The 24,547-nt window shown below is 40.6% G+C and overlaps 1 protein-coding gene across 6 annotated transcripts in view; it reads left to right on the forward strand.

The window, feature by feature from the left end:
• Positions 1–24,547, forward strand: part of PPP2R2C (protein phosphatase 2 regulatory subunit Bgamma) — a 292,304-nt gene that overhangs the window by 224,474 nt on the left and 43,283 nt on the right. For all 6 annotated transcript variants that reach the window (XM_030563253.1, XM_030563251.1, XM_030563255.1 and 3 more), the window contains one exon: positions 22,520–22,684. In XM_030563253.1, the coding sequence (XP_030419113.1) occupies positions 22,520–22,684 (165 nt within the window). The remainder of the gene's footprint in view (positions 1–22,519; positions 22,685–24,547) is intronic.

The raw sequence follows: 24,547 nt of genomic DNA on the forward strand, positions 1-24,547 counted from the left end.
GGTTATTCCATGATTGCCAGTTATGTGGTTTCTTCTTTCCACCTTCCTTTGAAGTATCTGTTTCTGGCCACTGTCAGAGGCCGGATCCAGGGTTATGGAGCACTGGTCTGATCCAGTAGGGCAGTGCTGGTGTTCCTATGTAGGGTATTCAGGACAGTTACTCAGCATATTAAAAAATATGTAGGAAAGACATTAACTGCATTGCTATTGGCAATCCTTTGTGTTACATCAAGTCTGGTGTAAAGGATACAGAATTTCAACACAGATGTCTTGGTTAACTTTTAAAATAACCTAAATGTTAATTATATTTAAATATGTGCGGATTGATTTTTTTAGGCAATTTCCCATGCTAAAAGTGTGAAGACTAAATATCAGCCCTAAGTGCATTTCTAAATCCAAGATATGTGTAAATCCCTGAAATAGAAGGATTACAATGAAAATAGAGATACAATCAGAACTTACATGGTCCGAGTATGGTCCCAGATAATATTTCACATGTATTTACAGATTTATATACAGATCCTTTACATGTATTAATTAATCCTCACAACAGCCTAAGAGAGGTAAATAAGTATTTTACCCCTCTATTACAGATGGGTTAACTGAGGCAGAAATGTTAAGTAAATTGCCTGAGAGAGACCACCTTATCTTAAATAATTAAATCTCAATACAGCAGCCCTCATTATAAAAGAAACCACTTGTTTTCAGTCTTCAAAAATGCTTGGCCCTCCAAAGATACGTCATAAAATCCATGGGTGTGTGTGTATGGGGGTGCCTGAATGGTCAGAAAAAGCTGAAGGACAGACTGTTTTTATGACATAACCTCCTGCATGTCTCAGAGACAGAACAGTTTGAAAGCAAGGCTGTTTGAGATTTAATACTATCATTCAGGAGTTTAGCATTGCTATTCTTGTGTATTCACTTACTGCTGTGAGAGCTGTGTTACATACATCTACAAACTCTCACAGCAAAATATTTACGGATATTGATGATGATCTTTGAGTTTTCAGTTGGACCATTGATTTAACTCTTACAACACTAAACAATTCCCCGATAGAGCCCTCAGTTTCCAGGTGTACTTGGTTTGTGGGGTGGGGGAACCAAGTACTTTTTTAAGTAGTAGTTGGGGTATGGGAAAGTTCCTGCATGTGGGAGGCAGGATGGCTTGGGACTGTTGTCCAGATTGGTTGCAGTGGGAGGGGTCTTGCAACTTGGAGACAGGTTGGCATGAGTACAGGTAATGAGAGACTTTAGGCAGTGGTTGGGCTGAGAATAGATTAAAGGGACTGAAGGGACTCTTGCAAATGGGAAGGGGAGCAGGCTGAAGTGTACAGTCCCAGGAGATAGTGGATTGATTCCTGCAGCTGGACAGTGGTTAGATGGCAATATTCCTCAAGGGGAGCTGGTTAGTTCAGCCTCGGAGAGGGACTGCTCTGAAGTACCTTTTAGGTAAGAGTTGCATAATGAGGTTGAATTAGCTGTAGATTACCACCATCGTGGCGGTAAAAGAAGGATAAGACAACTGGAAGAGAGAGAGATCTGCGTCAGTCTGTGGAGAGAATATATTTTTGTCCATACAGTTACCCAGCCTGCTTATGCATTTGTGCAGGTGCACCTGTCTCCCTGAGATTTCGGTTTGGCACATTAAGGACTAAGGAACCAATAACTAGATGTCATTCTCCCTGCCTTTTCATTCTGCAGAAAACAGTTATCTCTCATATAAAACTGTCTGGTTTTTGAGGTGGATTGCCTCTTGGTAAAGCATGAGGTGTTGCATGATGCAGTTAGGACCACTGGGCTCAATGCCTTCTGCTGTGCACATCAGAAGACTATTTTAAAGTTGATAAAGTCAAACAATTTTAAAAATATTGGTTTGTTTCCCAACCTTTTTGCTAGATGGAACGTGAATGAACACAAAGCAAAATATGGTGGCCTGAGTACACCAGATACATGATGTACACAAGGCCCAATTACATCAAATGAATGAATTTAATATATTTTAGTCTGAAATGGCATTTTTAAATAAATGATCTGGCAATGATACATGTCTGTCTTACTCTTTCCCTCTGATGCAGCTCTGCTACATATAATGAACTACGTTCTGTTTGCTCAAGAGGCTGGATTAACAATGACACAAACAAATATATCAGAAGAGTTTCTGGACACTCGCAGACGTTTGAACATCTTTATGGGCTGGATAAAAGAGCAGTAGAAGCAGTGGTATTCCGTCAATGCTATCAGTATTGCACCAGTATGAGTTATTTGAAAAGAAAGTAAGAAGGTTTGATTTGTAGAATTTTATTTGAAATTAAAATAAAATGGTTTGCTGCCATTATTTCAGCAGCTTTACAAAACACTGAGAATTATTCATTTCTGTGAAAACAGAATGATAAGCCAGTGTAGCTCTTAGGCTTCTTTTCATTTTGGAAAATACTTTAACTCAGTCTTGCAAAATTCAACTTGGATGCTTGCCTGAGATGAGTAATTTTTTTGACAAGTAAGGAAAATATAATTTTTTTCATTAGCATTACTTTCATTTTGGTGAAAGGCAGATAAGTAAGTTTTGAGTTTTGGCTGATAAATTTCCATAAAATAATTGCAGGACAACTTTAAACCTTTGTCTCTGTTTGCAAACAGATTTCCTCCATTCCTTGCAGGGGACGGGGAAGAATAAGTCATGTCCTCAATGGAATTTAGTATATCTTCTTATTTCTTTGCTAAGAGGTTTAACATGTTTAGTTGCATTAGAGAGAGTGAGAGAGAGACTGCATCCTTAATTATACATATTCTGTACTGAGGGAGAGATTGCTACATTTGTTAATGTTCTGTCTGAAATGGCTTAGCAGTGTTGCCCATAGCTTGAACCTTTAGATACATTACCTTGAATATGGTGAACAAGAAAACAGAACTGCTGGAAGCATACTGATAAGGCTTACTTCACATCCGTGGTAATCTCTGGATGATCTAACCATACTAAATATTCTTTATGAGCATGTATTTGGATTGCTCACACAACTATGCAGATCACAGCACTTGAACTCCTTTCATTTCCTGGTAGCATGCTACAGTATTTCACCCCAGAGGCTGCCCTGGCATTGCTATGGTAACAACAGCCCCAGTTCCTATACATGCTCATCTTGAGACTCATCTTGACTAAAAAACTCATTTCTCAGTCAGGTCAATATAGTCCAGGGTTATCCTGTTTTAATAAAAAATTCCTCCTTTAATGTCCCAAAAGAGTTAAGTTAATTAGCAAATCACCATAGGTCCTTCTTATAATCTAATGTATTCCAGCATTTGAAGCATATCTTGGGTGGTCACATCGTTAGGCTCTGTATCTTGTGGGAATTAATTTACTTTGGACATATACCCAAAAAAAGCACAAAAATAGTGAGCCCCAAATAGCACTGCACACAAATGCTTTGCGGTAGGTACAATTGCATCTGAAAACTTCATTAACACAGTACACATACATACACATTGTTCTGTAATGGAGCCCCTAAGCTGAGGAATACCCACTCTTATAATACTGCCAGGCTTGTTCCCTTCAGTGCAGTGCCTTTGGATGCAAAGCTGAAAGCTAATACACAGCATTCTCTTGACATTTTTGTGTGCGGTGTGCTGACAAGTTTGTGTCCTTGGAATGAGATAAGGTTGTTTCTATAAAAGTCTTCTAATGTGCTGACTGTGCACAGACTATTTGCAGTGCATTTCTATTACCATGGACAAATGCGCTGTCATAAAGCCCCGCTTTCCTCACATGATCATTTTTCTTATACAAATACTTTTAGTTTGGGAATTATTATATAAAAATAATTTCTCATCTGCAGTTGGAAAGTGCATAAAATCCATTTTTAATGCTTCCTTTAGTGCTGTAATCAAGGGCAGGCTGTGCCACTCTATCATGCATTTAAAGACATACCAGAGCATAAGATATTCTGCCAGAAGAGCTGCTGCTGGCTGAATCTTAAGCCTTAATTTTGATTTTTATTTGTTCTGTTCTCCCTTTCACTCTGTCACAATGTCTCTCTCCTACACTCTCTTTCTGTCAAAGTGTAAATAAGTATCAGTCGGCAAAGCGAAGGTCAGGGCTATAATTACAAAGTAAAGGTCTTGAGGTGCTACCAGCCACCTTATTCTCTAGGGTCTGGCACACACCCAAAATTGGAGCACCCTTAGTAGAATTTGAGTTGAAAAACTTCAGTTAATTCAGCTGGACAACCAGGTTTTGGAACAGTGTAAGGCATCTATTCATCTGCTGCTTTCTGAATTTACTGATCCTCCAAATGAAAATAAGAGTTGCCAATAGAAACCAGCAGAGACTAGGGGCCTGATCCAAAGCCCATGGAAGTCATTTGGAGGATTTCCAGATTCTAATGGTACACCTTTACCCCAATATAACACTGTCCTCGGGAGCCAAAAAATCTTACCACGTTATAGGTGAAACTGCGTTATATCAAACATGCTTTGATCTGCCAGAGTGCGCAGTCATCATCCCCCTTCCCCCGGAGTGCTGCTTTACCGCGTTATATCCAAATTTGTGTTATATCAGGCTGCGTTATATCGGTGTAATTTCTACTAGGGGCTGCGATGCTGCCCTTCCCCCCACCAATATAGTGTCAGTGAGTATGTTTGGGGGAGAAGGAACAAAACAAAAAAACAAGTCAAATTTTACAAAGTGGAAATAGAAAGTAGATACCAGCCATCCTGACTCATTTAATCACTGACAGATATTCTTTTCCTCATTTTCTGTTAAAACTGTAACCTCTTTGGGGCAGAGAATTTTTCTCCTTAAATATTTGCGAAGTGCATTCAAGCTGTACGTACATATATGACAGCAAAAGGTATGCAAAGTCCCAATTTATGCATAAATATGTATAGCAGGTCCATCATTCTCATAGTTTTTGAAGCCAGAAGGGACCATTAGATCATCTGCTCTGGCCTCCTGTATAACACAGGACATAGAATTTCACCCAGTTACCCCGGTATTGAAACCACACCTGAAAGTCACTATGAGAACAAATATTCCATCAATTCCTTCCACATGCAGAAGATGCAAAATGGGCAGAAGTTGTGGAAACCATTCAGGACAGAAAATCATACAAAGGAATCTGTGGAGATAAAGAAACTGCAGAGATGTTAGAAAAACTGTGATTCATATTGGGAAAAAGCAAGCCAATACATCTCTAGGAAAATAATAACTGAGTGTCACGATGTACTGGGAATAATATTTCTTTATTTGTCTGCTTCTGGACCAACAATGGATAGATATATTGTCAGGGATTTGTGTTTTTACTGCTTACAGCAGAAGTCACTTGTGATGTTGTTTTCTATGCAGTGGTGCAAGTATGGCAGTCCGGTCCACCGTGCCAGTAAGATATTTATAGCCAGTACTCTGTACTGGAAAGACATAGGAGAAGCAGAACATGGGGCCGCTGGGCGACCCCACACCAACAGCTCCTCCGGCGTGGCTGTACCACCCCTTGTACTGCCTCCAGCCCTTCCACATAGCTGCATCTCCTGTCTGTGGTCCATACAGCAGCTCGGCCTGAGGACAGGGCTGGGGGCGGGGTTGGGGGTGGTACAGCCAGCCTGGAGGAGCTGCTGGCATGGGGCCGCCAAGCAGTCCCACATTCTGCCACTTTAGCCACTGCGGTTCTGGAGAGCCCTGCGGTTCAGAATGTCCTCCTTCCACTGCACCGGAGACAAGCCCTCCCCCCCAGGGTGGGATGGATCATGGGGAGGGGACAAGGAGAGCGTAGGGGTTCCAGGCTGAAGGTAGGGCAGGGAGGAGTCACATGGGGAGCTCATGTGCCCCCCCGTTAGCTGGTGCTCCCCTTTTGTGTCCCTCCCATGAGTGCAGCGTACCAGTAAGAAAAGAATCCTATTCGCACCACTGTTTCTGTGTGACTACTGCAAGCCTTTAAATGGAGTGAAGTAGCAAATGATCAAGAAAAGTGGATACATTGCTGATGCTTAGTATTGCATTTGAATGCCATGCTGCATTCATGGACAAACTGCTATCCAAACATTTATCTCACTTGAGGGCTGTCTCCGCTACCCCATAGTCCTAATTTCTTTACCATGGCCACATGAAAAGCTGTCTTTCCAAAATGATTGGGAGTTCATGTTTAGCATTATATTTATTTTTATTGATCATTATCAATAAATAAGTGGCTTAACTTTCAAAGATGCTGCAGATTCACAGGTCCCATTGATTTCAATAGGACTTGCAGGAGTCAGCACCTTTGAAATTCAGGCTATGCTTTTAAAAAGGTATTGAAATTACCAAGAAAATTGCTGCCTTTCATGCATTCAGTAGTTTGGGGACCAAAATGCATTTGATAAAAGATTAGCGGTTGGTTTCCCTGAAATCTAGTTCATTAGCAGGTTAGCAACATTTATGAATCCTTCCTGCTGTATCACCTAGGAACATCTATATGTAGGAGATCACTAGTGAATCTAATCTAGTATCCTGCCTCTGGCTGTGGCCTATGCCTCAGAGATCGGTGAAAAACCCCACCATGGGTCATGTGCCAATTGTGCAATACTGTGTATTGGATAGGGAGAGAATTCTTTCCCAAATCCATCTGGTTGTTGACATAAGGCCTGAAGCAGAAGGAAACTCAGGAGAATTTTGTAAGTGCTGCAAAGCAGTTTAACTTCTGGAAGAAGCCTTTTTCTCATTCATCCTTGGGAACTAGTCTCTTATCAGTATATTCTTCATCAGATGCACCAGAAACTGAGGCTGTTTTCTGTAAGGTTAAATTAAGTGTTTGCTGCTATCCATCATGTTGCATTCTGGCTTTTTTTAAATTACTAGTTCCCTATTGTATTGGTAATTGCAAGCTTCATAAATATGGCCAAAATTTTAATGTTTGGCTCCTCAATTCATATTTAGGCCCCTAAATAAGTAGCCTGAATTTCAAATGTGCTGAGCAATTCCCAGCTCCCACTGAAAATTTTAAAATCTTGGTCTGTGGTTTTTATCCCCAATGTTTACAGGTTTTTCTAGGACTGTCATGGACATGGACAAAATGTTTGTATTAATTGATCATATTATGGTGATTATGGAGCAAGATAAAGCCCTGTATTTGTTTTTCCTCATCCCACATCCTAAGCAACATACACACAAACTCTACTTTTATTCTGCTCGTCAGTGTTTAGAATTAAATCCTAGATTCCAGGAAAGTAAAACTAATTCTTGTTTTCATTAGTTGTTGGCAAAGGGACCTTTGAATTTCTTATTATACTGAGAAGTTCCCAGCTAATTGGATCAGTAATAAATCGCAGTGGAAATCAAAGCAGTATAGATTTGTGACCTGATGGTCAGGATAGTCTTGGTCTCTAACTACTGTCGATTTGTGCGTTTCTCTAGCAGGTAGAAGCACCACGGAGGTAATTGAAGTCTTGGTTAGCTGATTTAATAGTTCCTGAGAGTAAATTCAACAGTGGATTTTTAAATAGAAAAGATGAAACAAAAATATATATTGCCTCCCTGGTTTTGTCATACATCTTCATGAAACAGTTCGTATTTACTTTACATAGTGCTATTTGTAATGTTAAATTAAGCCCACAAATAATGGTAGCTTCAACAAAATGCATTAATCACTAGACTTTATTTTACTGATGCAGCAAATTGTTACTACACAGAGAACTTTACCTGCAGGCTCAAACAAATCTGCCCAGACTCAAAACAAAATGATGCATGCCTTTCTTTTTTGCATTAAATTGAAGAAAAACACTTCTAACTCAGAGAGAATGAAATCCTGTATATTTTTTTAATGGAGCCCTTAAGCAAGGAGTATTAGAAAACCTTTATTGCATACAACCTGTTTTTTCTTTAAACTGTTTTAGATGCTACATGGGACCCAAACCAATTGGCTATGTAATATTGGATAAACAATAATTAAGAAGAATATAAAAAGAATAAAGAATTCTCCTGATTGATGGTCCTTTGACCATTCTGGCTCTCTGGATGTGCAGTTAGATAACCTATAAGATATACCTGTTCTTTGTAACCACTGTGCAGTCAATACATGGAGTAAAATAAAGGATTCTGAGCTTGAAACAGAGTATCTCATGCTGTTACCGGAGTAAGGATTTTAGAAATAAAGTTGCAGAAGGATACTCTGATGGGTAGTTTGTCACTGCCTGTTAGGAAAGAATCTAGCAAGGGTGTCTCTCTCTCTTTTTTTAGTGGAAATGACATGAAAATGTTAACAGCATCAGCTAAAGAATGAAATAAGTAATTTATTAACAATACTTAACTACCTGGCTTCTCTCAGTTTAACAAATATTGTAAACAAAACCTTTCACAAATGCTAATAGACATTTGCAAGGAAGTTGGATCTTATTTTTGCAAAGTGCGAAAGGGGAATAAACCCTGTTGCATTTCTAGAATTATATGAAGGGTTTGATTCTGCAAACATTTACGTAAGTAGCCCATATTTATGCAACATTCTCATTAAAAGGGGGTGCAGGGGTTAATTTATGAGGAAAGATTAGGGTCTCAATCCTGCTCCTATTGAAGTTATTGGCAAAACTCAAATTAGTTCTGTAGGTTTAGGACTGGACCCTCGTCCACCTGAGGAGGCATTTATACCATGCTCACCCTGCTTTGAGTGCCTTAACTGAAAACTTATGCCTAGATTGTAAACTTGTCAAGGCAGGGGCTATCCTCTTGTTATCTGCGCATATAGCACCTAGTGCAGTGGGACCTTTGTCCGTGATTAGGACATCTAACTGCTACTACAATAAAAACAATAAATAGTGACAACAACAAATAGCCTGGGTAAATAATGACTACATAGGACCTGATCTAAGAAGATGTTGAGTACTATCATTTTCCATTGGAGTCAATGGGAATAGAGATCTCAGCACCTACAGGAACTAAGGATTATCACAAACCTCACCACTTTCCACTCTTAAGTGCAAGATACATTTCTTCGACCTTGCCTCCTGTCATATAGCAACAGGAATATTATGAAACAAAACCTACCAAAACAAGACACTCCATTCCATGCACTTCTCCCTCTGGGGAGATGATGAGAGCAGAAACATGTTACGAGTATTTAGTTATGTTGCTTAATGCACTGCTGTAAGAGGCTCAGATACCACGGTGATGAGCGCAGTATAAAAACCTACGCAGAACAGCTCCTTTTAAGAGATGCACAGCAATTTGCAAGGCCCAGCCCTATGGAACTGTGATAACAGTTTACTAATATTCAAGGGTTTTACTCAAGAGTTTGGTCTGGTGATTTTTTTTAAATGATCCCTGTCAGAATCACCAGGTTCTCTACCTTCTCCATTACTTTAAACTCTAATCTGTCTTAAAAACTTGCTTCATGGCTACCATCCAGCCAAGTAGTGGATAGGAGAGACCTATATGGTAGAGCAGGGGATTGAGAAGTCCGGTGCAGAATTCTAGCACTGGGCCCCTGACTGCGACCATCCTCTGAGTAATTTAAAACAAGTTTTGTATCAAAAGCAGGTGGCAAGATGCTGCAGTACTGGATGGCCACTTATGGAGGATGTGGGAGAGAGTTATACTACATTCAACCTCTAGCTCTCTATAAAATAAATTAGAAGGGTTGGGCCTGGCTGGGAATAATTATCACTGAGGCCTAACTAATTTTAGCAAAGAATAGGGTTTGCCTTTGAATGAGTAATGCAGGATGGTTTTATTATAGCTATGGCCTTAGGATAAGAAATGCGCTGCAGATTTGTTTAATAAAAAAAATGGTTAATCAAAATACCTAATTTTCTTACTTATCACTCCTGTCCATGCACAATTAAGTAGTATGTGATTAAGTTATCCTTTTAATGGATTTCCTCTTTATCTATCACTCATTCATGTAGACTTTTCTGTAATGTAGTTGCTTCCAAATAGAAACACATACCATTTGTTAAGTTGTTGCGGTGATGAGACAAGTATAAGCGTTGGTATTAATATTCTCTTGGATTTTAGAACTGTGCAGTGAATTTGACAAAGGAGTATCTTTAAAATGTATTTTTTAAGCACAGTGGGGTTGGAGCAAACAGCTCACTCCTGCAAATGCTTACTATTGATCTTAATTTTGAATAAAAAGAATAGTTCTGTTGATGCTGCCTAGTAATGTGTGCAGGATTGGGCCCTTTGTTTTATTTCCTGCCCTGAGAAACTGGCAGATCCTCAAGACACATGTGGTTTGTGGATCAGGCTTCCTGTTTCTTCCACAGACCAGAGGGTAGGTGAGCAAACCCCATACTCCTTCCCTGCTTTCACCTGGTAAATGTAGGAAGCTCTGCAAAGAGCCTCAAGGAGTTTCCTGGCCCCTGTATGTGTTTTTCCATAGTGGCACGAGCTGGCTTTTAAGTCTTATCACCAATATGCTTTGATAACAGTTTAGTGGGAAAGGAAACTGACTGAATGTGGGACAGAAGAAAAAGAATAGAGTGAAATTAAAATGTCATCTTTTGCAGAATATTAACTTTAATCTACCACAAAGAAGCACAGAGTATAACTTCCATACTTATAAGATAAAGCCAAATGACTTCAGTGAGGCCAGGATTTCACCCAGTTTCTTGTATGTTTATAGTACTTGTTCCAGACGGTGGTGTGTGTTCTATGTAATAGGGTTAACATTTTACAATAAGTACATATAAGTCATTTGGTAAAGATTGCTTGGTGTGAATTATTTTCCAGTTTGTGTAGCGGTCATGTGGTTGGTCCACACCATTTAGCATGGGTGAATGGCTACATTATACATGAGAATACTTCTTAATACTGGAATAGCACAGACTTCCTCACGTCCATTACCACTGGAATGAGCGAGCAGAGGGTACCACTAAAAATCACGGTCCAGTGGTTTGTTCCATTGGAATCTTCAGTGCCCTTTCAGACTCTGAAATCCTTCAGCCAGAGGGACTTGAGAAATATAGCACCAGATAATAGCCTAGAGTGAACGAGATCAGGGAGATCTTATCTCACAAGTAGCTCTTACACTGGAGAGTACTGCTGCTGGAGTCAGTGGAATTACTTGTGTGGAAAAGGGTTGCAGGATTGGATCCACGATCTTACTGGTTTTATTTCTGCAGCTGATGAGTTTTTGCCAATAAGGTGTGCCTGTGTGAGGCTTTTACCTTTTATGTTTTGATTCTCCTCTCTATTCATTTCTCATTGCGCTGATTTAAAAATGTACTAATCACTAATGTTGCAGATGCAGGAGATGTGTCCATGTAGAAAAACGTTTTGTTAATTTACTCGAAGTTAGACAAAAAAGCCATTTAGACGGTTCTAGATACAATTATATGAAAAGATAATGTATAAATAATTCAATCAGCTTTGCCAGAGGGAGAAATTCTTAAATGAATCTAATTATTCTTATTCCCATGTGATTTTGGACTTGAAATTAACCTTGCAAAATGTAATCTTTTGCAGAGTATTAGCTTTAGCCAACCATAAAGAAGCACAAGTATAACTTGCAGTGCTCATAAGTAAAAATCTATCTAATTTAAAGGATATACAATGCAAAGGGGTAAAATGTCTGATGTAATCAAATTGTTCAATATAGATTTAATCGTCTGAGTATATAATTGGAGTGCCAGGCAGCTTCATGTATGTGCATCCCTTTCTTTCAAAGAGACATTCAAAATTGAGGTCCTAGCTGTCTTCCTTTGCATTAAAGTTCCCAGGGCACTTCTGGTCAGAGTAGACATATACCCTACTCTCCATGGCCAACAGTTCCTCTTCCTCTCCCAAACTCTTTGTGCAGTGCTTGCTGCCACCCGCCAGTCTATTCAGGTGCTTAATGTTTGGGCAGTTGAAATTGCTTTTGGATCCTTTTGGGATGAAAAATGCTCTATAAATGTAGGGTAGATCATCAGTAGGGTTGTTATTTGTAATGGAATGCTGCCATTCTTATACTGAATATAAACTGCAAGTCTTGTCCAAAATCACTACTCTTAAAATAAATCCAGCAACGCCCCCACCCTCAGCTTTGGAGTACCAGAGAAAGCAAATGATCTTTGTGCTCCATAATTGTCTATTACTTAGATACTGTGATGGTAGATATTTTTAGAAATACCATCCATTGTGGTTAAGTGATTTAGGAGAATGAGCCTAATTGAGTTTCAATGGGATGAATTCTCCAAAGCCATTTAAGTGCTTTTGAGAGAAAAATCTCGCCTTACATAGATACCTAAAATAGACATCTATTGCCATTGTATTGTTCATTTTTGGGTGCTTTCTGCTGCAGCAATGTCGTTACCTTCTGTATGAAAAAATCCTATATACAAAAGCCAAATCTAGAATAGGCTTTTTTTTACTAATTAAAAACAATCACCTATTTTATAAAATTATCTACGTTCACATGTGTGGGTCCATCACTGAGTTATCTGAGCAGTTAGAATAGGAGGGAATAGTTTTACACTCCTACAACTTTGTTTCTAATTAGATGACACAAAACATGCATCAAAGTTCTTTGTGGAAAACATGGGAGTGGATTTGAGAAGGAAAGGCTCCTCCTTGCCAGCCCATGGACTAGGGGCCTACATTCCTCTATGTCAGAAATATAGACCTGTACATCTGACTAGTGGCAGATCCACTGGAAATTCCACTGCCTCATCTTAGACATCAGGAAAAGTTTCCTGACAATGAAATCTTATAGGTTGTAGAACAGTCCTGAGAACCAAATTCTGCTTGTTTTAGTCATCTGTTGATTTCAGCTGGAGTACTCTACCTTTTCTGTTCTTTGTTATCCTGTTATCCCCATTCCTTGAAAACCTTACAATTAGATTGTGCAGAGTGCTAGAAGACAGAGTACAGACTAAACCTGCCTAAGAGGAGCTGGACTAGATGATTTAATAGGTCTTTTCCATTTCTAATTTATATGATCCTATGAGTGTTCAGTTATCCGAGGGTTAGGAAATGGAGAACAAAGCAACCCAGAGTGATTTTAGACAATCATAATTACACATGCAAATACATCAAGTATATATGACCATGCAACCAGATGATTAAATACTGTATGTTGAAAAATGCAGTCAAACATTTAAACCCACAAGTACACTCTCACAGAACCAGTTGTGGCCCAAGACACAGAGTTACACTGTTGTAAAGGAGATCAGCATCAGAGACCTGGACTCTTATGGAAAGTGTTAATTGAAGATGAGTATTTAGAGGACCAGTATAATGAAGAAATTAACTGATGACATTCTAATGCACTTAAACTGTGTAGACTGGTGGACAGAGCAGTGGCCTGGAGACCTGAGTTCTAGTCTTGGTTCTGCCACTGGCCTGTTGGGTGACCTTTACAAGTGTATTTGAATCTCTGTGCCTTGGTTTTCCCCATTTGTAAAATAGGTATCATATCATGACCTTTTTGTAAAATGCTTTGAGATAGAGGGATGAAAAGTGCTATATAAAAGCTAGGTAGTATTATCATCATTGAGTGTCCCCAACTCTCAATTAAGTCCCTAACCCAGTGGTTAGGGTGCAAGCCTCAGACTTTGGAGATGTGCATTCAAATCCTTGCTCTACCACAAACTTCCTGTGTGACCTTGGTAAGTCCCTTAGTCTCTCCATGCCTCAGCTCACTCTCTGTAAAATGGGGATAATAGCACTTGCCTGCCTCACAGGCATGGTGTGAGGATAAATATTTTAAAGGTTTTGAGGTGGTCAGATTCTACAGTAATGGGGACCATATAAGTACCAAAGTTCCCAAATCTGATGTGACATCAAAAAAATCATTTTCCCAAAGATCATGGAATTAAAGAAGTGGATTGGACTGACCTTGTACCATTAACTCATTTTAGAGCACTAGATCAATACCTACCATTAGCAGATATTGGGTACAAGAAAACTTGAAGTAGTTTCAGTTATGCTGCAGTTAGTGTTGCTGTGGCTCAGAAGAGCGGAATGGTGCAGATGATGTAATTGGAACTCTAGGTTTAAAAATAATCCCATATGCTACATGCTTTTAGCAGAATGGTGGAAGAAAGCTGCGTTCTGATAGAAAAGGACTGCCACTGTGGCTATTAGGAATAGTTAGAATATAAACACGGGACATCCCTCTGCGTGAGGAAAGACAGTACAATCAGGGAAAAGGCCAGATACATTTAACCTATTGATGATCTATTCCATAAAGCTATGACTCGAGAACAGGTTGAAAAATACAGATTCAGAAGAGAGAACTGTCTGATAGGACAATGAAAACACATAGTATTCCTTAAGAAAGACAGAAAGAAAGGAGGCATTTACATATAATTCCATGTTGAAAAGTCTGAGAATTAGTTTACTACTTTTTAAAAATATACATTGACACTGTGTCATTGGACATGCTGAGGGTTGACTTTGGCTTCTCACCATATATGGTGCTCCCCCAGTGCATAGACTTGGTAGAGAAACCACAACAGGCTGGGGGAGAATTTCCTCAGCACAGGAGTAGCATAGGACTGACATAACTGGTGTAGGGGTATGCATGGTCTGTCTCTGGAATCATAGCACAGAATCTTCCCCACTCTCTTCTTTTAATGAAAATATTGTGATCAAATGATTAGTTAAGGAAACAACTCTCAGAAATACCTAAATGAAAGCAGTACATCTTTAGCAAGTCTGCACTTGGTTTAGGATGAGAGCTCCATTTGCTGACCCCCTTGTTTCTAAAAATTCCCATTAGCTGAATTTAAGTTATTTTCTGAAATGTGCATCACTTTTATGGAAAACTCACCATTCCAAACCTCCTGTTTAATCAAAGTACATGTCCCTGTGCCACTTGGACAAATGGGGGTCCACTGCATTTTGCTCTGAGTGCCAAATCCTCCAGCCCTCACTCATATTTGCTCTGGCAAAATCCCTGCTGAAGCCAGGGAAGATCTTGCCAGAGTTAGCCGATTCAGTCATGTACATGGTATAGCTCAGGGGTGGGCAAGCGTTTTGGCTCGAGGGCCACATCTGGGTGGGGAAATTGTATGCAGGGCCATGAATGTAGGGCTGGGGAAGGAGGTTGGGGTGTGGGAGGGGGTGCAGGGTGTGGGGGGGTGCAGTGTGCAGGAAGGGGCTCAGGGCAAGAGGTTGGGGTGGAGAAGAGGTGCAAGGTGTACATGGGGCTCAGGGCAGGGGGTTGGGATACAGGATGGGGATTAGAGCAGGGAGTTGGGTGCAGGAGGGGTGTGGCAGAAGGCTCAGGGTGGGGGGTTGGGATGTGGGGTGCAGGAGGGGTTCAGGGTATGTGGTCCAGCCCAGCGCCACTTACCTGGAGTGGCTCTGGGGTGACAGCTGTGCACAGAAGGGCTAAGGCGGGCTCCCTGCCTCCCCTGGCCCCAAAGTGGCTGGCACTCAGTCCCTGGGGCTGCTAGGGGAGGGTGGAGCAGAGGACTCCACACACTGCCTTTGCCTGCAGGTACTTCCCCTGAATCTCCCATTGGCCACAGTTCCCCATTCCCGACCAATGGGATCTGTGGGGGAAGGTACCCACAGGTGAGGGCAGCGCACAGAGCCCTCTGCCCGTACTTCCCCAGGCGCCACAGGGATGTGGTGCCAGCCACTTCTGGGAGTGGCACAGGCCCGCAGAGCCACAAGGGGTGGCAATCCCGTGGGTTGAATCTAAAGCCCTGATGGGCCGCATCCGGCTCACAGGCCATAGTTTGCCCACCCCTAGTATAGTTTGATTTGTGCATTTTATTCAGTTACAAGTTTTCTGCCAAATCCAGTTCCTTGTAGGAATCCCTGGTGGTATCTGCTGGGGAAATAGCTAGGTTTTTTAATACATACTCTGCAGTTCAAAGGAGATAATCTATTTTCAGGAAACTGTGCAATGTTTCCATTATCATAAAAGGAAACATCCTGGAACTCTTTTAATTCAGCTGGAGCCCTGCTTATTTTCCACATTCTCATTATACATGTTTTGGCACAAGCATAAAGTGGCCCCACTAATTTATATTCTAGCTGATCAAGTGAGAGTCTCATTAATGCAATAAAATTAATGAACCTCTCAGAGATCATCCTTCCAATGTTTATATTGTTTCCATCTGTGTTTGACTGAAGGTCCTATGGGTAGGGCCCATTTCTAACTGGGTAAAATGCTTTGCACAGGTCTAGCACTATGGTGTTGCTGGTAGAGGGTACATAGGGGTCGAGTACATCCAGCTTCGTGCAGTCCTGCCAGTGGAGCAGCTGTGTATTCCATCGCATAGCCTACAAGGGGACTAAAAGTAATGAGCAAGTGACTTACTCCTGGAGACACTCAAGGCACCCCTGTAAGAGACTGAACGCTGACTTCACAGGCCTCGGTGTGCTCTCTCTGCTCTTGTAATAATACTCCACTACTGCTAACTCCTTCCAGCTCTGCAGATCCAATTGTGAGAACTCAACCTCCGCCATAGTCTGCAGGCATGTTAAGTCTTTCATGTCCATCTTTCTCTGGAGAACTGCTAGAAAATCCATCAGCTCCCTAGTAGCCTCATCTCATATCACTGAGCCAGGCACTGGAGAAGCAGCCCTGTATGGAGCAAGATAGTGTTGAAATGAGTTAGGAGGGGCTGAGACACTTTATTTCCTTGGTGACTTACAATTCTTTGTTTTATTATTATGTTCATGTGAATCAATGTTCTGCCTGTGCACGCCAGGCCAATGGGGAAAGCCTGGCCTGAAGGGGAGTGCAGCAGTAGCACATGGTGTCTGGAGCATGCATAGCTTCCAAAGTGGTTGGCAATGAAGGATTGTGAGGATTTGCTGATTCAGTCCTTCCCCTTTCCCATCCTTGGCCTCTGCTATAAATTAAAATTAATCTCCCTTGTCAGGCCCCTGGGGAGACAGCCGCTGTGTAAACACCACTTGCCTTTTCCCCAGGGTGAATCTCCCCCACTTAAGTGCAGCAAACCCAGCTTGTTCAGGGAAGTGTGAATTGCAGCCCTTTGAACTACCACGGGTGAATCAGACTGTATGGCTTTTCCAGCTCTCTAAAGCATGTGTGCCTAGATTCTCCCCTGCATTGAGATCCACTTGCTGCAAGAGGAAGGTGGGGATATCAGAGCATCAGACCCAATATAAGCACTTCTCTCATTTATACCAGCTCGCTATCATCCTTAAGGGCCCATATGCCAGCTGTGCACTGTTGTGGCTGAGTTGTGCTCTACACAAGACATCCCTCCCTACCTCCAGCACACCCTGTACACTGGTATTGGAGGGTGGCAGTTAATGTAGGAGCTGCTTCCATCAGCTTTGTGCCATAAAAGAGTCCACCCCAACAGAGGAATTTTCATTTGGCTGGCTACTACCAGCTTCCATCTTCTTTTCAGCAGCTCAGGTTGCACAAATGGGGCTGGATCTAGAACAAAGTACCTGTCCCAATTGTTCTGTATTTCTCTGCTATAGCATACCAGGTAAAACCCAGCATAAGGGGGAAATGGAAAAATAAAAATGTGAAGTGTCTCGTGGGAGATACTTCTGTTCTTCTTGCCCGTCTCTCGTCATACTAGTTTAAATACAGTGCCCACACATCACCTGTCGAACCATACTTGATAGTTGTCAGATGGATGGCAAAAATTAAAAGATGAGAAAAATGTTCTTTTCTGTGACATAATCTGTTTCTGATACATTGGGTTATGTAGCTGTCAAAGTATTGGGCTGTTCCTACACATATTACAAACTTACTAGGGGCAAATCTCTTCAACAGTTCATATTTCTTTTGATTATTTTACTTTATGCACTTGTTTTATTTTTGCTTCAATCTGATGGAATTATGGGTTTTGTTCATACATTTAATGTATTATCCATGAAAGGCAATGAAGTCTACGCTGTCTTAATGGAGATGTAGATAGCATCTAGAAATGCCTTCTGTTCCAAGTGTCTTATGTATTTCAGCTGGGGAAATGGAATATTTAATTACATTATTCAGCATGGGGCTATTCATTTTGTACAATGAAGGGAAATTCATCAATACCATCTTCAGCTTCCAGAAAAATGATACTTGGTCTGACTGTTTCGCACACTATTTATATTTTATATCTTTCTCATCACTCAGCAATTATTCATCTTCTCCACTAACAGGTGAAATTCTTGCATCGAGTTACTGTAATTCCTCTGATCTCCTGAATGCAATTCAATCACCAAAAGCAATTGCTTTTACTAACAGACAGATTTACCAAATGCAAATAACCAAATAAAGATATTTCTGCCCATTAGAATTTTAAGAACATTTAGGGATACTTCATAATAGGTGGTAAATCAGTGTTACCACATCTTGGTATTCATTGTACTAACATTAATGATGATGGATTCCTGGAGATGGATGCAAATGTGATACTGTAAGTAATTTCTTAGGAATACCATTGAAATGTAACATTAATTCATGTCCTCTTGTTATGAAATGTCACCAGCTACTCCTATTCTTCACTGCCATTTTGCTTTTTAAAACCAATTCAGTGTAATATATGATATGGTTAGTATGAAGCCAGGCAAACATATGATAGTTTTATCTACACTTGCATATTGTTACTTTTAAATTTAAATTTTATTTTAATGCTTCTGAAATCTACAGGCTCAGGAAAGATCAAAGAGTAGTTGTAATTTCTATGATGGGCCTGACCCTACTCCCACTGAAATCAATTCAAGTTTTTCTGTCTACTTCAACAAACACAGGGACTGGCTTAGTAAGACAACATATGACTTTTCTGGCCATTAATAAAACAACATTTTCCTATTATCTCATTCTCCAGGAATGTTTAAATTATCTCTTATGCCAATTGATTCAAAATTTTATGTTTTGGGAAGCATGACAGCTGGGAAGGAGGGTCTTATGTTTAAAGCACTGATCTGGGATTCAATAGATCTGTGTTCACTTCACAGCTCTATTGTGGATTTTCGGTGTGACCTTGGGCAAGCCACTTATTCTCTGTGCCCCAGTTCCTTATCTGAAAGATAGAATAGTAATATTTTCCTCTTCTGCAGAGGTATTGTGAAAATAAATTCCTTAGTGTTTGGAAGGTTTGCAGACATTACAACGATGAGGATCATATGAGAATATAGTCTTACTCAGATATTCTGCCGTACTATTACTCTTTCTTTTCACTGTATGCCTGTAATGGTGTTCACTCACCACAAGAACACCTCCTCCTCCTGGGCAGGCATGGCATAGCAGTTCTTCCTGCATGGCACATGCATGGCCAGTGGTTATTCCGTCGCTACAGTAATTCACACTGCTCCCTACTCACAACTCAGCTCTCTGGCTAGGTCACTATATACCCCCCTTTCCCTCCTGGGGTATCAAAGTCTTGCAGGACTAGCTGTTCAGATTGCATCTCAAACAGTCCAGCACCACTTCCCAGTAGCTGGTAGGGGAACCCAGGTCCTTGCTCTACACTGGATTCCAGTCCAGCTAACCTATAACCAGCAGCCAAGGTCTACACAGTCGCCCTCCTTGCTGCTGTTTCTCTGAGCTGCTTCTTACCCTGCCTTTTCAGGCTTTCTTTCTCCACAACTCCTCTGGGGTTGGCCCTTCTTCCAGAGGCGGGATCCCAGGACTTATTCTCCCTGCTGGGTTTCCTGCTCCCAGAGAGTGACTACAGACTCTCTCCCTGCAGCCTCTTGGTACTATAAACTTCTCTTTATAATCCGTTGCCAGCTGGACATCATCAGCAATTAGTATTTATCAGTCCCTGGGCCTCCCATCAGGTGCATCTGTGAAGGTTAATTGGTACCTTCTGGACCACTTTCACCCCTTCAGAGCTGGTGTAGGAATGAACGTTCCATCACAATGTCTCCTCAACTACTGCTTTCTTAGAATCCTCTTCGTCTAGGAAATATTCCTTCCTCCTTTTCCTCACCAGAAATCTCTCTTCTCACTTTCCTTTCCTGAACTGTTGTTCCATATCGTCTCTTGTTTCTTATTTTTCTTGTCTTTCCCAGAACATAAGATCACCAAAGCATGTGATCTATATAAATGGCTGTGACTGAGGAGTACCATATAAGTTATGCATAATGTCAATTTTTAATAATAGTGATTGGATTGGCTGATGTGTACCTGGGATACTTAATTGGTGAGCTATATAGTTCAGATATGACCAGATAAGAGCTCAGAGCTACAGTCCTTTCTTAACAGAAATTTACATTGATTTCCGTAATAAGCATTATCTTCATGGGGAATTTTCTACAATGGACTGCACTGCTGGAACTTAAATTTGTAGTGAAGCTAATAGTATACTCTGTTTATGATTTTTTCTTACCAAAATGGGACATTTGGGCACATTTTCAGAGGTCCTTTATTCAGCACCTGAAATTGTCTACATATTTTCACATTTATAATTTGGCACCCACAAAATTCTGATTTATGCTTTCTAATGCATTTGCCCATGCAGATAGATTAGTTAGGCATCTGCACAATTTGTATTCACAATTGCAGGATCCAAACCTGCTCCTGACAAAATTCCCATTGACTTCAATGGGAGCAAGATTGGACTCTTTTTGAAAAATTCTATCTGGAAAAGGTGAGACATGAAAAATTGGAGGCACCAGTTTTTTATACCATTTTTTTGAAATTTAGCCCTCAGTGCGATTTTCAAAAGCAGCACACAGTCATGCACTCTTGTGCATGCACAAACCTTGTTTTTTGCATTGAGACTTGTACATATTCGTATTCATCAGTTTGCGTACGTGCGTCTGAGTTTGTGTACAATTTGCATGTGAATAAATGCACATCCCTTTTTTAAAATCCTCTCTAAGTTGCATGATGATGTAAGGCAGTGATTCCCATAACTTTAGGGAAACCATACAAATTGTCCAGACTACAGGCTTGATTCTGGTCTTACATACCAGCATAAATCAAGATTTAACTCATCAAACACAGTGGAGTTACACTGCTATAACTGCTGTAAATGAAACCAGAATCTAGCTGAAAGTCTTTTAGCTATACTAGCTAGTGACCTCCTTGATATCCTTTACCAGTAGAAAGACTTTCTTGACACTTGCACTGATGGAGATAAGGGGGGCAGGGGAAACTCTTAGGTCTTCCAGTCTATCTAGCTTCTGTGATCTACTAATATATGTCAATGTCACTTATAACCAATTATTCCCCCTCCTTACATAGTATTTGCATCTTTTAGGTCTGAAATATCCTGGTGGCTCACGTTCATCTATCATTTTGTGATAGCCCATGACACTTCTGAATGTCTATTTACAGTTCTAATTCCATTTGCTGTTTCAGCAAAGAGCCTGTATCATCCCACAACTTTCCATCTGCTTGGCCTGAGATTCTAAGAACGTGCACTGCAAACAATATAAAACCAACTTCATTTATTACCACCATCCAACGTCTAGGTCAGGGATTCTCGCAAGAAAAGCCTCTGGTGGCCGCATTTGACAAATGCTGCTCTAGGTTATCTAACCACCCAGTGTTGTATATAGCATAGAATTAGGTTGAGAGGAAAGGAGTGTATTGTAAGGAGGAATTCCAAGCACAGGGAGGGGCATAGGTAAAGGTATGAAGCTGGGAATGGAGAAGCAGACCCAAGGAAGTAGCTAGGAGAGAGGATTAGAGAAGAGGAGGGAATGAGAGGGAAAGAAAGGAAATAAGAGCAGTGGAGCAGGCTGGGGCAAACTGAATCGAAGAACAAGGGCCTTGACATTGGCCATATCTACACTACCCGCCGGATTGGTGGATAGTAATCGATCTATTGGGGATCGATTTATTGCGTCTCGTCTAGACGTGATAAATCGATCCCTGAATCAACACGTATTCCACCTCAGCAGGAGGAGTAAGCAAAGTCAACAGGGGAGCCGTGGCAGTCGACTTGCTGCAATGAGGACAGCCAGGTAAGTCGAACTAAGATACTTCAGCTTCAGCTACGTGAATAGAGTAGCTGAAGTTGCTTATCTTAGGTCAATCTCCCACCAGTGTAGACCAGCCCATTGATACAGCAAAGGACAAGAGGCCAGTGAAAGAGGGGATGATGAGGTCAAAAGAGTGGGAAAGGAAAGTTATCTTAGCTGCAATATTTTAAGTAGACTGGATGGAAGGAAAATGAGATGTACAGTGGCTGCTATCTATACATCAGTGTTATCTGAGCTACAGAAGTAATTGCCATTGCAGTTATGGGGAAATACTGATGATTGTGATTTGCCAAGCAGTGCAGGGTATTTAGCTATTGATTTTCCTTTAGTTTAAATGAAAGATAGGTGATCAGATCCCCTGAACGGATCTGAAAACCTCAACTGCCATATCTCCATCACCAACACTTTACTGCAAATGTAGGCATATTAATAACACCCACAGTAAGGTATGTTAAATAACGGTCCTAGATTTATTTTGTTATGAAAATGTAATGGTCTCTGTGGGGTAACCATCAAATAAAAAAAGCTACTGCCAAAAAGAATAATGCTGAATGTTTCTTCTCAAACAAATGAGAATGCTTTATTCAAAACTAATTTATTTTTCTGTAAACGTGGAAAATGTCTATACAAACATGCAGCCTTCAGAGAGGTGGCAAGATTCATAACTTACTTGTAACCAATTTAATTTTTCTTAATAAAACTTCCATTCAGACATTGTAGATATAAAGCCAGCCAACATGGAAGACCTGACGGAAGTGATTACTGCATCCGAGTTTCATCCCCACCATTGCAATCTCTTTGTCTACAGCAGCAGCAAAGGATCCTTGAGACTCTGTGACATGAGGGCATCAGCCCTCTGTGACAAACATTCCAAACGTAAGTTCCTAAGCTATGTTTTGCTGCAGGTGCTTGTTAATGATCATCATTTGTGGATAGTGCATCTCTGTGTATGTACTGGAGTGCAGCATGTTACAAAATGTGCTAGCTTGTCAGTTGCAGACATGCTAAAGAAAACAAAGCAGTGACAAAACCTGAGCAAACCATTGACTCAATACAAGAGTTATTTAGGTACTTGATTGGAAGCACTTCTCTAACTCCTCCTCCTTGCAGTTCATACTACAAACACAGCTGAGTGAAAAGCCCACAACCCTCTATCAATAGACAAATGGTTTTGAACAATTTAGATAGACGCTTTGTGAAGAGTCTATGAAAGAACTGTTTAGTGTGGATGTGCATTTGCTATTTTAAAGTGCAAATTTGAGTTTTGGGGCAAGCATATTTTGTCCATCCAAACTATACAAAAAAAAAAATCAAGGGAAGAATTTTCAGGGTGCATGAATGTTAAGGTATCACTTGAATTTTTGCCCCCAAATTTTTCAGATAAATGTAATTTCTAAGCATTGTTTTTGCTCAACTAAACAAATGAAGTAACTAATAATATATAAGGCATGTAATATAGGAAAGGAGGTTATTTGAAAATAAAACATCGTGTTACTATAAAAAGTATTCTGTACTTGGCCTTATGTGGATGTATATTGCTTGTGAGATTCATATCAAGAAATTGTAGCTATTTCATCTGATGACCAAATGAGGAATTTGGAATCTGCAAATGGAAAAAAGGAGTTATCTTGAATTCATGATCGTACTACAATATAAATTACCATGAGGCTGTCTTCTTTCATGAAGAGTCTATGAAGTGAGGTATGGAATACATTATAGTACAAAATAATCTGGCTATCAGCTCCTTAGAGTCCAAATAGAAGAGCATAGACATATGGAGTCCTTTGAAACCCAGCTGAAGAGTGGATTAAGCGTGATAGGTGTAAAGATATCGAGGTGATATGATGGAGAGGGCATTTGCCATTGAGAAGCTTTTTTAATGGACCAAGGTTAATACATAATGAAAGAGAAAACTAAACCAATGAATGGCACTCACGTTACCTGGTTCTGATATGTTTTCTTGCATGGGGTGAGGGTAAAATATTGAACCTAAAGATAAATGGTTAAATTATAATTCTGACTGCCAGTGGGAAAACCTGCAGAGAAGCTTAGCAGCTCTAGTGCCCAAGTGGTGGTAAAGGGAGGCATAATGGGACATTCAGGGGAAGCACTTACTATACTTGTACGAAAAGTGTACTGTGTGCTTTCTCTCACTGCTGCCCACCTAATACTAGTTGATACACTGGGAGGATGGGGCATGGCTACATCTCTAATCTGCCCTATGCAGTTCTGTCAGTTCTAGTGCTTTTGCAGGCCTTTTGTTCAGAGAGTGTACACAGACAAACCATGATGACCCCTCAGCAGAGGTGAACTGGGGAAAAGGAGTTTCCTGCATCACTTTCCCCATTGGACCTGTCTGGGGTCAGCATCGATATTGGCCATACGTGCACATAAAGAAGCAGGCGAACAGTGGACTGTGAGTACCATATATAGGGAGTTAAGAATGAAACAGGTGCACAAAAAATGTTAATGGTACAAGACTCACCACATCTCAAATATTTATCTAACTAGGACTCTGAATTTTGCTGGAGCTACTAAAAAGTAGAAGTTAAAGAAGATCTTTAATTATTTGTTTATAATTAAGTCAGCGTGAACGGGTATGTAACAGCGTGGCACCCATCTCTTGTGAGCTCTCCCTTCTGGTCAGGTGTGTCTGCACTTCTCTGAGTTTATGGTGACCCCCTTCTAGCAGTTTCTAGTGACTCAGCCCTCTGGCCAAGTCACTCACAGTCTGTACAG

The sequence above is a fragment of the Gopherus evgoodei genome, chromosome 5 (assembly GCF_007399415.2).
Source record: "Gopherus evgoodei ecotype Sinaloan lineage chromosome 5, rGopEvg1_v1.p, whole genome shotgun sequence".
NCBI lineage: Eukaryota > Metazoa > Chordata > Testudines > Testudinidae > Gopherus > Gopherus evgoodei.